The 13,198-nt window shown below is 37.4% G+C and overlaps 1 protein-coding gene across 1 annotated transcript in view; it reads left to right on the top strand.

The window, feature by feature from the left end:
- Window positions 1–13,198, top strand: part of GRIA4 (glutamate ionotropic receptor AMPA type subunit 4) — a 635,851-nt gene that overhangs the window by 454,274 nt on the left and 168,379 nt on the right. Inside the window, exon 5 of the mRNA XM_055422848.2 lies at window positions 1,572–1,756. Coding sequence (XP_055278823.1) covers window positions 1,572–1,756 — 185 coding nt within the window. The remainder of the gene's footprint in view (window positions 1–1,571; window positions 1,757–13,198) is intronic.

Genomic DNA, 13,198 nt, shown 5'->3' with positions numbered 1-13,198 from the left:
CCATTCTGAAGGAAATCAGTCCTGAATATCATTGGAAGGACTGATGCCGAAGCTGAAGCTCCGATACTCTGGCCACCTGATGTGAAGACCTGACTCATTGGAAATGACCCTGATGCTGGGAAAGATTAAAGGCTGGAGGTGAATGGGACACCAGAGGATGAAATGGTTAGATGGTATTACTGACTCAATGAACATGAATTTGAGCAAGGTCCAGGAGTCTCTTATGGACAGGGAAGCCTGGTGTGCTTCAGTCCATGTGGTCACAAAGAGTCAGACACCACTGAGTGACTGAACAACAACAAAAAGGCTTATGCCAAATGCTACACATAGATTAGAAGTTTCTTTTCCTTTTTATTTTTTTTCACATTCCACTTCAAAACTGAGAGCTGGAAAAGGCAAGATTTCAAGGCTATGTTAACATGAAGAAATATTCTAAAGGCTGGTTTCATGAGTCTGCCCCTTCTTCCTTTACCAAGATATTAAGATCCATACTTCTCCTCTATATGGAGAGAGATCTGGATCAAGAACAGAGTAAAGACCGTTCCACACCCCGGGAAGGCTGTCTCCAGCTAATAAACACTCTTTCCTCAGCAATCTTAGAGGTACCTTCTCAACCTTCAAGACCCAATTCAATCTGTTTCTTCTCAGGGCATTTTCCCTTGTCTCATGAAGGCAGATTTAACCAAACTTTCCCTTGGGCCAAAACTTTTCCTTGCGTGCAGCAGTCATTACAGTTTTAAACTAAGTTGCTTTTTTTTTAATTGAACGTCTTTTTCCTCTACTAGATTATGAGCTTGAGAGGCCTTTCCTTCACCTGGTTTTTCATTCAATTCCCCCCCAATCCACTTAATTCCGCTGTCAAGGCAGGAAGAGTTAAATAATGCTTTCTTCACTTATAATAATGGGTCTTCAATAAATACTGTTGTAATGTTTATTTTATAACTTATCTTCCACAGTTGAACTCCAAAATGTTATTACTTGTTTAAGAGAAGAGTCAATACAGATGTTCAAAATTAATTATGTTGAGTGAGTAAAATTAGCAAAGATTTTTTAAATTGTTCTTGACTACAGAGGGTACTAGATTTTGTTTTAGGTTTATCTCTTCAAAAATGTCTCCAAAGCAATGTCTTTGGTAGAAGAATTTTGAGAACCTTTTCAAGGTATGATTTTATACTTCATTCAAGCAACATTTTTAAGGAGTGTTTCTTCAGTAGAGGGATTTTGAGAGCGCTTACTCAAGGTATGATGTTGGTACTTCATTTCAGGCAATATAGATCCCCTGGAGGAGGGTATGGCAACCCACTCCAGTATTCTTGCCTGGAGAATCCCATGTATAGAGGAGCCTTGTGGGCTACAGTACATAAGGTTGCAAAGAGTTGGACGTGACTGAAGCAACTTAGTACACACACATGCAAAGAAAGGAAAATTGAATTATTTACAAATAACCACTCGTATTTTTAAATTTGTAAGAATTCATTTTTTAATATAAAAATATTGATGTAGACTTTGTGCCTGCATAAGTTATTTAAGGGCATGTTTTTAGTAACCACTCTGAATTTTTTCCCCACTAGGATATTCAATACTTCAAGCTATTATGGAAAAAGCAGGACAAAATGGTTGGCATGTCAGTGCTATATGTGTGGAAAATTTTAACGATGTCAACTATAGGCAACTTTTAGAAGAACTCGATAGAAGACAAGAGAAGAAATTTGTAATAGACTGTGAAATAGAGAGGCTTCAAAATATATTAGAACAGGTAAGTGCTGGATTTTATGTTGTTATTATTAACCTAGGCTGTCTACAAATATGGTTGACCTTTTTTGATTGATAAATATGTTCTCTCACCCATTTAGTCAAAGTGTGGAGTTTGAGAGTTTTTGCTCCATGATCTATTTATTTCTAATATTAAGTCATGGGGCTTCCCAGGTAGCTCAGTGGTAAAGAACCCACCTGTCAATGCAAGAGACACAAGAGATGTGGAATCAATCCCTGGGGCAGGGGAGGTGGGGTGGAAGGAGACGATCTCCTGGAAGAGGAAATGGCAACCCACTCCAGTATTCTTGCCAAAAGAATTCCATGGACAGAGGAGCTTGGCTGGCTACAGGCCATGGGGTCATAAACAGTTGGACACAACTTAGTGACTGAGCACACACACAAGCAAGACTAAATCATAGTTTTTTAACACCAAAGACCGTTTTGGTTCTCAATGTACTTAGAAGCACTATTTCTCAAACATTTTTAAGCTGTACAATAAAAAGGACTTTTTGTGACTCAAGATCTCTTGACCTCCTATTTTCATAAACACTAATTCTAAAGATTAATGCCTTCTAGAATATTCAAAATGTGACTGTACTTTTTATAACCGTTAGAGAACTAGCTATGTGATTAATATACAAATAAATTAATAAAACAATGAAATAAAACAAAAAAGTGACATTCTGTGCATATTTTCTTCTAAATGTTTTAAGTAAATACATTACCACTACAGTGAAGATGGTTTTCAAATCTTCTCGCAAGGAAGAATCCTTTAATAAAGATTTTCAGTGCTTGTTGACTTGATTTAAAGCATACAGGAACAGGTAAAGTTGAACTCTGTCATTGCATTAAACCATAGAAAAATATCATCAAATAAGGGATAATACTTGCTCCTAATCCTGCATATCATGATAAAGTTCTAAAGGCTGTATTTGGCCAAAATTGCAGTGAATGAATGCCATCTAGTGGTTTTATAAATGTTTGCTCATATTTACCTACAATATGTTGGGCTTGCTGAACAATATTGTAGCATGTTTCATTCGTTAGTTTGCTACATACAGTTCATTTGCACAACATGATTTGATCTGATTACTATGATTTGATTCATAGTAATAACTTACCAATTTGGAAGTTTAGTTATAAGAACAACTTAGTACTCAACTCTACAAATCAAAACCAAGACATGTTTCAGAGATTTCTCCTTAATATCCAGGGACACTAAACTAGATGCCATAAGTTTTTTTCTTCAACAATAATTAGCATTTGTAAAACTCAAAAGCAAAAAAGCATGTAGAATTTATTTTAAAGTTTTTTGAAGCCAGACTATACTGCAAGAATAAAATGACAGTATTATCCACCTGTTGCCCTATTATAGAAGAAAGTGAAAGTGATGTCGTTCAGTCGTGTCTGACTCTTTGTGACCCCACGGATTGTAGCCTACCGCGCTCCTCCATCCATGGGATTTTCCAGGCAAGAGTACTGGAGTGGGTTTCCATTTCCTTCTCCAGGGGATCTTCCTGACCCAGGGATCGAACCCGGTTCTCCTGCATTATAGGCAGATACTTTACCGTCCGAGCTACCAGGGAAGTCCTTTATAGAAGAAGGGAAAAAAACAACAGTTGATTGATGAATTGCTATTGTTCTACTAGAAAATGTTAATTTTAACCTGTATATCACTCAGATTTATTCCGCAGGGAGTGCAAGAAATCATTCAGTTCAGTTCAGTTCACTCAGTCGTGTCCGACTCTGCGACCCCATGAACCACAGCACGCCAGGCCTCCCTGTCCATCACCAACTCCCCAGAGTTCACTCAAACTCATGTCCATCGAGTCGGTGATGCCATCCAGCCATCTCATTCTCTGTCGCCCACTTCTCCTTCCACCCCCAATCCCTCTTAGCATCAGAGTCTTTTCCAGTGAGTCAACTCGTCGCATGAGGTGGCCAAAGTATTGCAGTTTCAGCTTTAGCATCAGTCCTTCCAATGAACACCCAGGATTGATCTCCTTTAGAATGGACTGGTTGGATCTCCTTGCAGTACAAGGGACTCTCAAGAGTCTTCTCCAGCACCACAGTTCAAAAGCATCAATTCTTCTGCGATCAGCATTCTTCACAGTCCAACTCTCACATCCATACATGACCACGGGAAAAACCATAGCCTTGACTAGACGGACCTTGTTTGGCAAAGTCATGTTTCTGCTTTTTAATATACTATCTAGGTTGGTCATAACTTTCCTTCCAAGGAGTAAGCATCTTTTAATTTCATGGCTGCAATCAGCATCTGCAGTGATTTTGGAGCCCCAAAAAATAAAGTCTGACACTGTCTCCATTGTTTTTCCATCTATTTGCCATGAAGTTATGGGACCAGATGCCATGATCTTTGTTTTCTGAATGTTGAGCTTCAAGCCAACCTTTTGGTAATTACATAAAGTATATGAAAATTTTAGTGTGTATTTATGGAATCCAAGAAAGAAGGTTACCTTCTCTCTTGAGCAAGACCTAGTCACTTCAGCTCAGACTCCCATTTCTTCCTTCTCCCACTCCACTCCTATGCTGACAGTTTGAGTTGTTTGACATGAATAACTGAAACTTTGCAAATAACTCTTCACAAATCCTACAGGACAGTCAATTGTAAGAACTTCAGGGATTACCAGTTTCCTGTCAGTTGGTGAGTAGGGCTCAGACCCTCTAGTTGCTAAAAGACTTGTGCTATGAAAGACCACCTCTGGAGAAGGCAACTGAGTACCTAGAGCACACTGACAACTTCAGAGGTTTAGCAGGTTTCTAAGAAGAAAATCAGCACACCCAGGGGCTACGGATATTTGTTGAATAAATAAAGTTAAATAAACTCTTGCTAAGGAAACCAAGCATCTTATTTTTGTCACAGTTTCAAAGAAATTAATGTTTTCCAGCTTTATTGAGATATGATTAACATACAAGAGAAATACATTATACTTTGATACACAAATATATTGTGAAATGATTACCACAGTAGGGTTAGCTAACACTTCCATCGTGTGCTGTAATCTGTCGCTCAGTTGTGTCTGACTCTGTGACTCTGTGGACTGCAGTCCACCAGGCTCATCTGTCCATGGGATTTTCCAGGCAGGAATACTGGAGTGGGTTGCCATTTCCTCCTCCAGCACTTCGTATAATGACTTTTTTCTTCTTGCATACCTTTGATGACTACACAAACTGTACAAATCTTTTTTCTTCTTTTAGGAGTGGGAACGCTGAAGATCTATTTATTTAGCAACTTCTGAGAATATGATACAGTGTTGTTAACTATAGTTACCAGGCTATACATCAGATACCCAAAACTTAGAAAAGTTGAGTGTTTACCGCTATCAACTCTATTTCAATTATTCAAGAATTCTAAGAGGTTTTTTATTTTACCAGAATGCACAATAATAATGAGACTATTAACAAATCTTTGTCTCTTTAAAATACCACTCAAATATAAATCTCATAATTTGTAACAAAGTCCACTCTGATGCTGGGAGGGATTGGGGACAGGAGGAGAAGGGGACGACAGAGAATGAGATGGCTGGATGGCATCACCGACTCGATGGACATGAGTTTGAGTGAACTCCGGGAGTTGGTGATGGACAAGGAGGCCTGGCGTGCTGTGATTCGTGGGGTTGCAAAGAGTTGGACACGACTGAGTGACTGAACTGAACTGAACTGAACTAATGTAAGAATACAGAGGAATGGGATGGGGAGGGAGGTTGGAGGGGGGTTCAAGATGGGGAACACATATACACCCAGGGCAGATTCATGTCAATGTATGGCAAAACCAATACAATAATGTAAAGTAATTAGCCTCCAATTAAAATAAATATTTTTTAAAAAATAAAATAAATTAAATAAATTTAAATTAAATTTAAAATAATGCATAAAAGAATAAATTATGTGTTCTTAATTGTTCTATAAAATTTCTCCACAAAAAAGCTGTTCCTATCCTGAACATTTTTACACTCTCTGTATTTGAATTCCTATAGCTCTAAGCAAAATCACTTTTAATGTTTCTTGATTTCATTTCTGATTAATCTAAAAACAAAAGCTAAACCAAAGTTTGTCAGGAATTTGTACATGCACTTCAATAACTGTTTCAACATCCTCTTTAATAAAATAATAGAAAAAAGTTTCAGAGAATCAAAGCATTTTTTTACAAAGTAAAATGCTAAATAATCTTGATCAGAAAAATGTCTCCGAGTTTTTTCTATTAAAATATAAATGATTTTCAAGTATACAACATAGTCAATATTTTCATAGATTATATTCAATTTAGAGTTATTATAAAATATCAGCTATATTCCCTGCACTGTACAATATATTTTTGAATCTTACTTACTCTATACATAGTAAATTGTACCTCTTAATCCCCTACTCCTATCTTGTTACTCACACCTTCCCTCTTCCTGTTGGTAACCATTATTTATTTCTGTATGTTTGTGAGTTTCTTTCTGTTTTGTTATGTCAATTTCTTTAATTTATTTCTTAAATTCAAAATATAAGTGATTATAAACAGTATTTGTCTTTCTCTGTCTGATTTATTTCACCAAGTAAAATACCCTCCAGCTCTATCCATGGTAAATTTTTTGTTTCTTTATGGTTGAGTAATATATCATGATATACCACATCTTCTTTATCCATTATCCATTTTCCATTATCCACTTTATCCATTATCCATTTATCCACTTAGATTACTTCTTTACCTTGGGTATTGTAAATAATGCAACTATGAACTTTGAGGTACATAGTTAAATTAGGTACATGGTTTAAATTAGTTTTTACTTTCTTTGAATGTATACCCAGGAGTGGGATTCCTAAACAATATAGTAGTTCTATCTTTTCATTTTTTTTAAGGAACTTTCATACTTGTTTCCATAGTGGCAGCACCAATTAATATCCCCCTTAACAGTGCAGTAGTGGTCCGTTTTCTTCAAATCCTATCCTATATTTGTTATTTGTGAGCTTTTGATAACAATGGTCATTCTGATAGTTGTGAGGTACTATGTTATTGTGGTTTTTGATTTGCAATTTTCTAATATAGTGGTGTTGAGCATCTTTTCATGTGACTGTTAGCCATCTCCATCAAAAAAGAAAAATATTAATTCAGGCCTTCTGCCAATGTTTTATTTTTTTTTTATTTTAATTGAAGGCTAATTACTTTACGTTATTGTATTGGCTTTGCCATGCATTGACATGAATCTGCCCCGGGTGTACATGTGTTCCCCATCTTGAACCCCCTCCCACCTCCCTCCCCATCCCATTTAATCAGAATTTTTTTTTTAATTTTAAGTTCTATGTGTTGTTTACATATTTGGAATATTAATACTTTTATCATTCATATCATTTGCTAGTAATTTTTCTCATTAAGTTTTCTTTCTATCTTGACAATGGTTTCCTTTACTATGAAAAAGATTTTAAGTTTGAAAAGGTCCCATTTGTTTACTTTTGCTTGTTTCCTTTGTCTCTAAAAAAATGGTCCAAAATATATTGCTATGATTTATGTCAAAGATGGTGTTCTGAATATTTTCTTCTAAGAGTTTTATGGTTTCCAGCCTTTAATACTTTCCAGTCTTTAATACTTTCTTTGTGTATATGGTCTGACAAAATGTTCTAATTTCATTATTTTACATATAACTGTCCAATTTACCCAGCAGGACTTGGTGAAAAGACTTCCTTTTCTCCATTATATATTCTTGTCTCTTTACTGTAGCTTAATTGACCATAGGTACACGGGTTTTTTTCTGGGGTCTTGATCTATGTGTCTTTTTGGTGCCAGTACCATACTGTTTTGATAACTGTAGCTTTTTAGTATAATGATGTCAAGGAGTGTGATTACCTCATGTTTTATTCTTTTTTTCTCAAGATTGTTTCAGCTATTCAGGATCTTTTTTGGTTCCATATAAATTTTTGGATTTTTTGCTCTAGTTCTGTGAAAAATTTCACTGTATTTTGGTAGGAATTGCATTAAATCTGTATTAAATCTCTAGGATGGCCATAAAAAAAACTGGCCAGAATCCCAGGGAGTTTTCAATCTGCTTCCTTCCCATTTTCCTAAAAACAAGTGGATGTATGTAAAATCTCAGTTTCTTGCAGCCCCGTCTTAAGTCCAGCTAGTTTTCAAACCAGCTAAAGTGATGTGTCTTCTCAATGTAAGATCCCAGGAATGAGGTGTTCAATATGTAGTTCAAACACTGATTTCTTTGCCTCCTTTTCTCTGTGTGGGTCTTTCTAACAGTCTTGTTTGTGGAAGAGCTTTCTGCCAGTTTCCAATTTGTTTACACCTAGAGTTGCTCCACATTCAGATATATTTTTGATGTGTTTGTGGGAGTAAGTGAGCTCAATGTCCTCCTTCTCTGCCATCTTTTATTCCCTTCCAAAAAAAAAAAAAAAAAAGCCTTTGACAAGTTAACCGTTTCTCAGCTGGATAAATTAATACAATGAGGATAAAAGAATGTGTTATTAAATTTCTAGAAGGCTGGGCACACTTCATATTGTGGTAGCAGGCTGTCAATAATTACTTCTGTGACATTTTAATTTGTACCAACTTTCAAAAACATGATGGAAATAGCTCACAATTTATTTTCAAAATACGTTAATAGACAACTGTTTTGAGAAGCATTTTATCTTCTGTATATGTTTTCCAAATTATTTTTAATGTTATGAACTAAATAGTTCTCATAAATGTCTGATAGTGAAAATAGCACTTAGCCACATATTCATTCAAATATCTCAAAACATGAATTTCAAGACAAATATTAGAAAATGAGTTTTAAACATATATTGATTTTTCCACTCTTAAATACACAATAGGGGAAAAAATGAAAGAATTTCTGTATTAATAAATGTAATGAATAAGTACCACTCACTGAGCTGTAAGAAATATAAAATAGAGAGATTTTATATATTTTATATATATATATAAATATATTAAAAATTCTATAAAAATAGAAATAAAATTTTTTTGACCAATACCTTCAATTTTTTTTCTTTATAATTTATTTATTTTTTATTGGAAATAAAATTTTTAATAAAAACTACCAAGTTAGGTTTATTGTATTATTTGTATCATAGTACAATAAAAAATTGCATTATTATATATCTGAATCCCATAGCAATTTGGTTTACTCATTGGCCAAAAAAAACAAAGTTATACAAAGAAACATAAAACTAAAAATAGTTGTTGGGTATTTGTTGAATTTGCGATTAATTAATGATAGTTTCAATTTTTACTTATAATAGTATACAATTATAGACACTAACACTACTCATTATTTATCTTACCTCGTTTCTTTATCAATTGTTTTATGGCATAGCTTAATATGACTAATTATATAGACACATTATATTATATAATATAGGTGCTTACTGTAACTCCTTATTGCCAAATTCACAGTTAAATTGAAGAAAGTAGAGAAAACCATTAAGCCCTTCTGGTACACAGTGAAAGTGACAAGTATATTCAAGGCATTAGATCTGATAGAGTGACTGAAAACCTATGGACCGAGGTAAAAAAACATTGTACAGGAGGTGGTGGCCAAAACCATCCACAAGAAAAAGAAAAACAAAAAGGCAAAATGGCTATCTAAGGAAGCCTTAAAAATAGCTGCAACAACAAGTGAAGTGAAAGGCAAAGGAGAAAAAGAAAGACATACCCATCTTAATGCAGAGTCCCAAAGACTAACAAGGAGAGATAAAAAAGTCTTCCTAAGAGAATGGTGCAAACAGAGGTAAACAATAGAATCGGAAAGACTAGAGATATCTTCAAGAAAATTAGAGATACCATGGGAACATTTCATGCAAAAGTGGGCAAAATACCAGACAGAAATGGTATGGACCTAACAGAAGCAGAAGATATTAAGAAGAGATGGCAAGAATATACCAAAGAACTATACAAAAAATGACCTTAATGACCCAGATAACCACGATGATGTGATCACTCATGAAGAGTCAGACATCCTGCAATGTGAAGTCAAGTGGGCCTAAAGAAGCATCACTATGAACAAAGCTAGTGGAGGAGATGGAACTCCAGCTGAGCTATTTCAAATCCTAAAAGATGATGCTGTGAAAGTGCTCCAGTCAATATGCCAACAAATTTGGAAAACTCAGCAGTGACCACAGGACTGGAATAGGTCAGTTGTCATTACAGTCCCAAAGAAAGGCAATGCAAAAGAATGTTCAAACTATAGCACAGTTGCACTCATTTCACATGCTAGCAAAGTAATGCTCAAAATTCTCTGAGCCAGGCTTCAACAGTACATGAACCAAGAACTTCCAAATGTTCAAGCTAGATTTAGAAAAGGCAGAGGAACCAGAGATCAAATTGCCAACATCGGTTGGATCATAGATGGAACAACAAGCTGATTCCAAATAGGGAAAGGAGTACATCAAGGCTATATATTATCACCCTGCTTATTCAATTTATATGCAGAGTAGGTCATGTGAAATGCCAGGCTGGATGAAGCACAAGCTGGAATCAAGAGAGCTTAGAGAAATATAAATAACCTCAGATATGCAGATGACACCACCCTTATGGCAGGAAGTGAAGAAGAACTAAAAAGCCTCTTGATGAAACTGAAAGGGAAGAGTGAAAAAGCTGACTTAAAACTCACCATTCAGAAGAAGATGGCGAAGGACTAGGATGGGGAAACCACTTTCTCCCCCACAAATTCATCAAAAGAACATTTGAATACTGAGTAAATTCCACAAAACAACTTCTGAATGCCAGCAGAGGACATCAGGCACCCAGAGAAGCAGCCCATTGTCTTTGAAAGGAGGTAGGAAAAAACATAAAAGATAAAAAGAGAGGCAAAAGAAGTAGGGATGGAGCTCCCTCCTGGGAAGGGAGGCATAAAAAAGAGAGTAGTTTCTGAACACCAGGAAACACTCTCACTGGCGAGTCTGTGGTGAGCCTTGGAGCCTCAGAGGGCAACATAACCTGGAGGAAAAAGAAATAAATAATTAAAACCCACAGATTACGCACCCCATGGTAACTCCCAGCAGAGAAGCAGCACAGACACCCGCATCTGTCATTAGCAAGCAGGGGTTGGGCAGTGAGGTGTCGGCTGCATTGAGGACCCGGACTGAATGCCGAGAGGGCAATCTGAGAGAGCTAACTGGAGATAGCAAAGCAGACTGTGGGATAGCGACCCCGCGAAAAGGCAAAAAGCCCTAACCTAAGACTCCACCAGACCCGCTCATAGAACAAAGGACTGAGCAGAGCTAGCCAGATGCAGACGGCCCATCCCCCACTGAGACAGGCAGAGGACAGCAGCCAGAGCCAGAAGGGGGCAATCACAGCCCCCAGAAAGCATCCGATACCAAACTGCAGGCAGGCTTCGTTGCTGGCCAGGACTTCTTGAGTGTCTGGCCGGTCGACATCTGCCTGAGAAGGTGCTCCAGTTGTATGTCCAGAAAACCGAGCGACAGGGACTGGGGAGGCGATAAGTCCAAGCGACCATGCTCGCCAAACACCTGGTCACCAGAGCTGCTCAGACTGGGGAAGGGCACAAAACGCAGGCCCAACCAAGTCTACCCTTTTGTGGAGTACCCAAGTACCTGAATCTGAGTGGCTTAGACCTGGGATGTGCATGCAACCCAGCACCAGCCTAAGACAGCTCCCAGCAGAGCAACCTAGAACCTGTGCAGTGTAGACTGGGCAGCACACATGCTGTGTGTGGCCGAGACACTGCGAGCACTCCCCACAGACTCCAGTGATATTTGTCTGCAGCGTATCTCCCTCCCCACAGCACGACTGAACAAGTGAGCCTTAAAAAGTGTCCACCACCTCCCCTTGTGTCAGGGTGGAAATTAGACACTGAAACGACCAGCAAACAGAAGAAGCTAAAACAGAGGGAACCACTTTGGAAGTGACAGATGGAGAAGTCTTGAGGCTACTGCAAGAATAAGACTGAAAACCAGAGGCAGGAGGCTTAAGTCCAAATCCTGAGAACACCAGAGAACTCCTGACTCCAGGGAATATTAATTGATAGGAGCTCATCAAACGCCTCCATTCCTACACTGAAACCAAGCATCACCTAAGGGTCAACACGTTCTAGAGCAAGACATACCACACAAATTCTCCAGCAACACAGGAAAATAGCCCTGAGCTTCAATATACAGGCTGCCCAAAGTCACTCCAAACCCACTGACAACTCATAACTCATTACCGGACACTTCATTGCACCCCAGAGAGAAGAAATCCAGCTCCACCCACCAGAACACTGACACAAGGTTCCCTAAAAAGGGAACCTTGACAAGCCACCCATCCAACACCACCCACAGCGAGGAAACTCCACAATAAAGAGAACTCCACAAACTGCCAGAAGACGGAAAGGCCATCCCAAACACAGCAATATAACCAACATGAAGAGTCAGAGAAATACCCAGCAAATAAAGGAACAGGATAAACGCCCACCAACTCAAACAAAAGAGGAAGAGATAGGGAAACTACCTGATGAAGAATTCCAAAAAATGATAGTGAAAATGATCCAAAATCTTGAAAACAAATTGGAGTTACATATAAATAACCTGGAGACAAAGATCAAGAAGATGCAAGAAAGGTTTAATAAGGATTTAGAAGAAATAAAAAAGAGTCAATATACAATGAATAATGCAATAGATGAGATCAAAAACATTCTGGAGGGAACCAACAGTAGAATGATGGAGGCAGAAGATAGAATAAATGAGGTAGAAGATAGAATGGTAGAAATAAATGAAACAGAGAGGAAAAAAGAAAAACAAAATAAAAGAAATGAGGACAATCTCAGAGACCTCTGGGACAATGGTAAACGCCCCAATATCCGAATCATAGGAGTCCTAGAAGAAGACAAAAAGAAAGACCATGAGAGAATACTTGAGATAATAGTGGAAAATTTCCCTAAAATGGGGAAGGAAATAATCACCCAAGTCCAAGAATCCCAGAGAGTCCCAAACAGGATAAACCCAAGGCGAAATACCCCAAGACACATAATAATCAAATTAACAGAGATCAAACACAAAGAACAAATATTAAAAGCAGCAAGGGGAAAGCAATAAATAACACATAAGGGGATCCCCATAAGGATAACAGCTGATCTTTCAATAGAAACTCTTCAGGCCAGGAGGGAATGTCAGGGCATACTTAAAGTGTTGAAAGAAAATAACCTACAGTCCAGATTACTGTACCCAGAAAGGATCTCATTCAAATATGAAGGAGAAAGCAAAAGTTTTACAGACAAGCAAAAGCTGAGAGAATTCAGCATTACCAAACCAGCTCTCCAACAAATACTAAAGGATCTTCTCTAGACAGAAAACAAAGAAAGAGTGTATAAACTCGAAACAAACAATAAAGTAAATGGCAACGGGATCATACTTATCAATAATTTTCTTAAATGTAAATGGGTTGAATGCCCCAACCAAAAGACAAAGGCTGGCTGAATGGAAACAAAAACAA

Source organism: Moschus berezovskii, chromosome 14 (genome assembly GCF_049115385.1).
Source record: "Moschus berezovskii isolate FMDL1 chromosome 14, NW_MosBer_1.0, whole genome shotgun sequence".
In the NCBI taxonomy this organism is placed as follows: Eukaryota; Metazoa; Chordata; class Mammalia; order Artiodactyla; family Moschidae; genus Moschus; species Moschus berezovskii.
The sequence above is the reverse complement of the archived record's forward strand: the minus strand, read 5'-3'. Positions and strand labels throughout refer to the sequence as shown.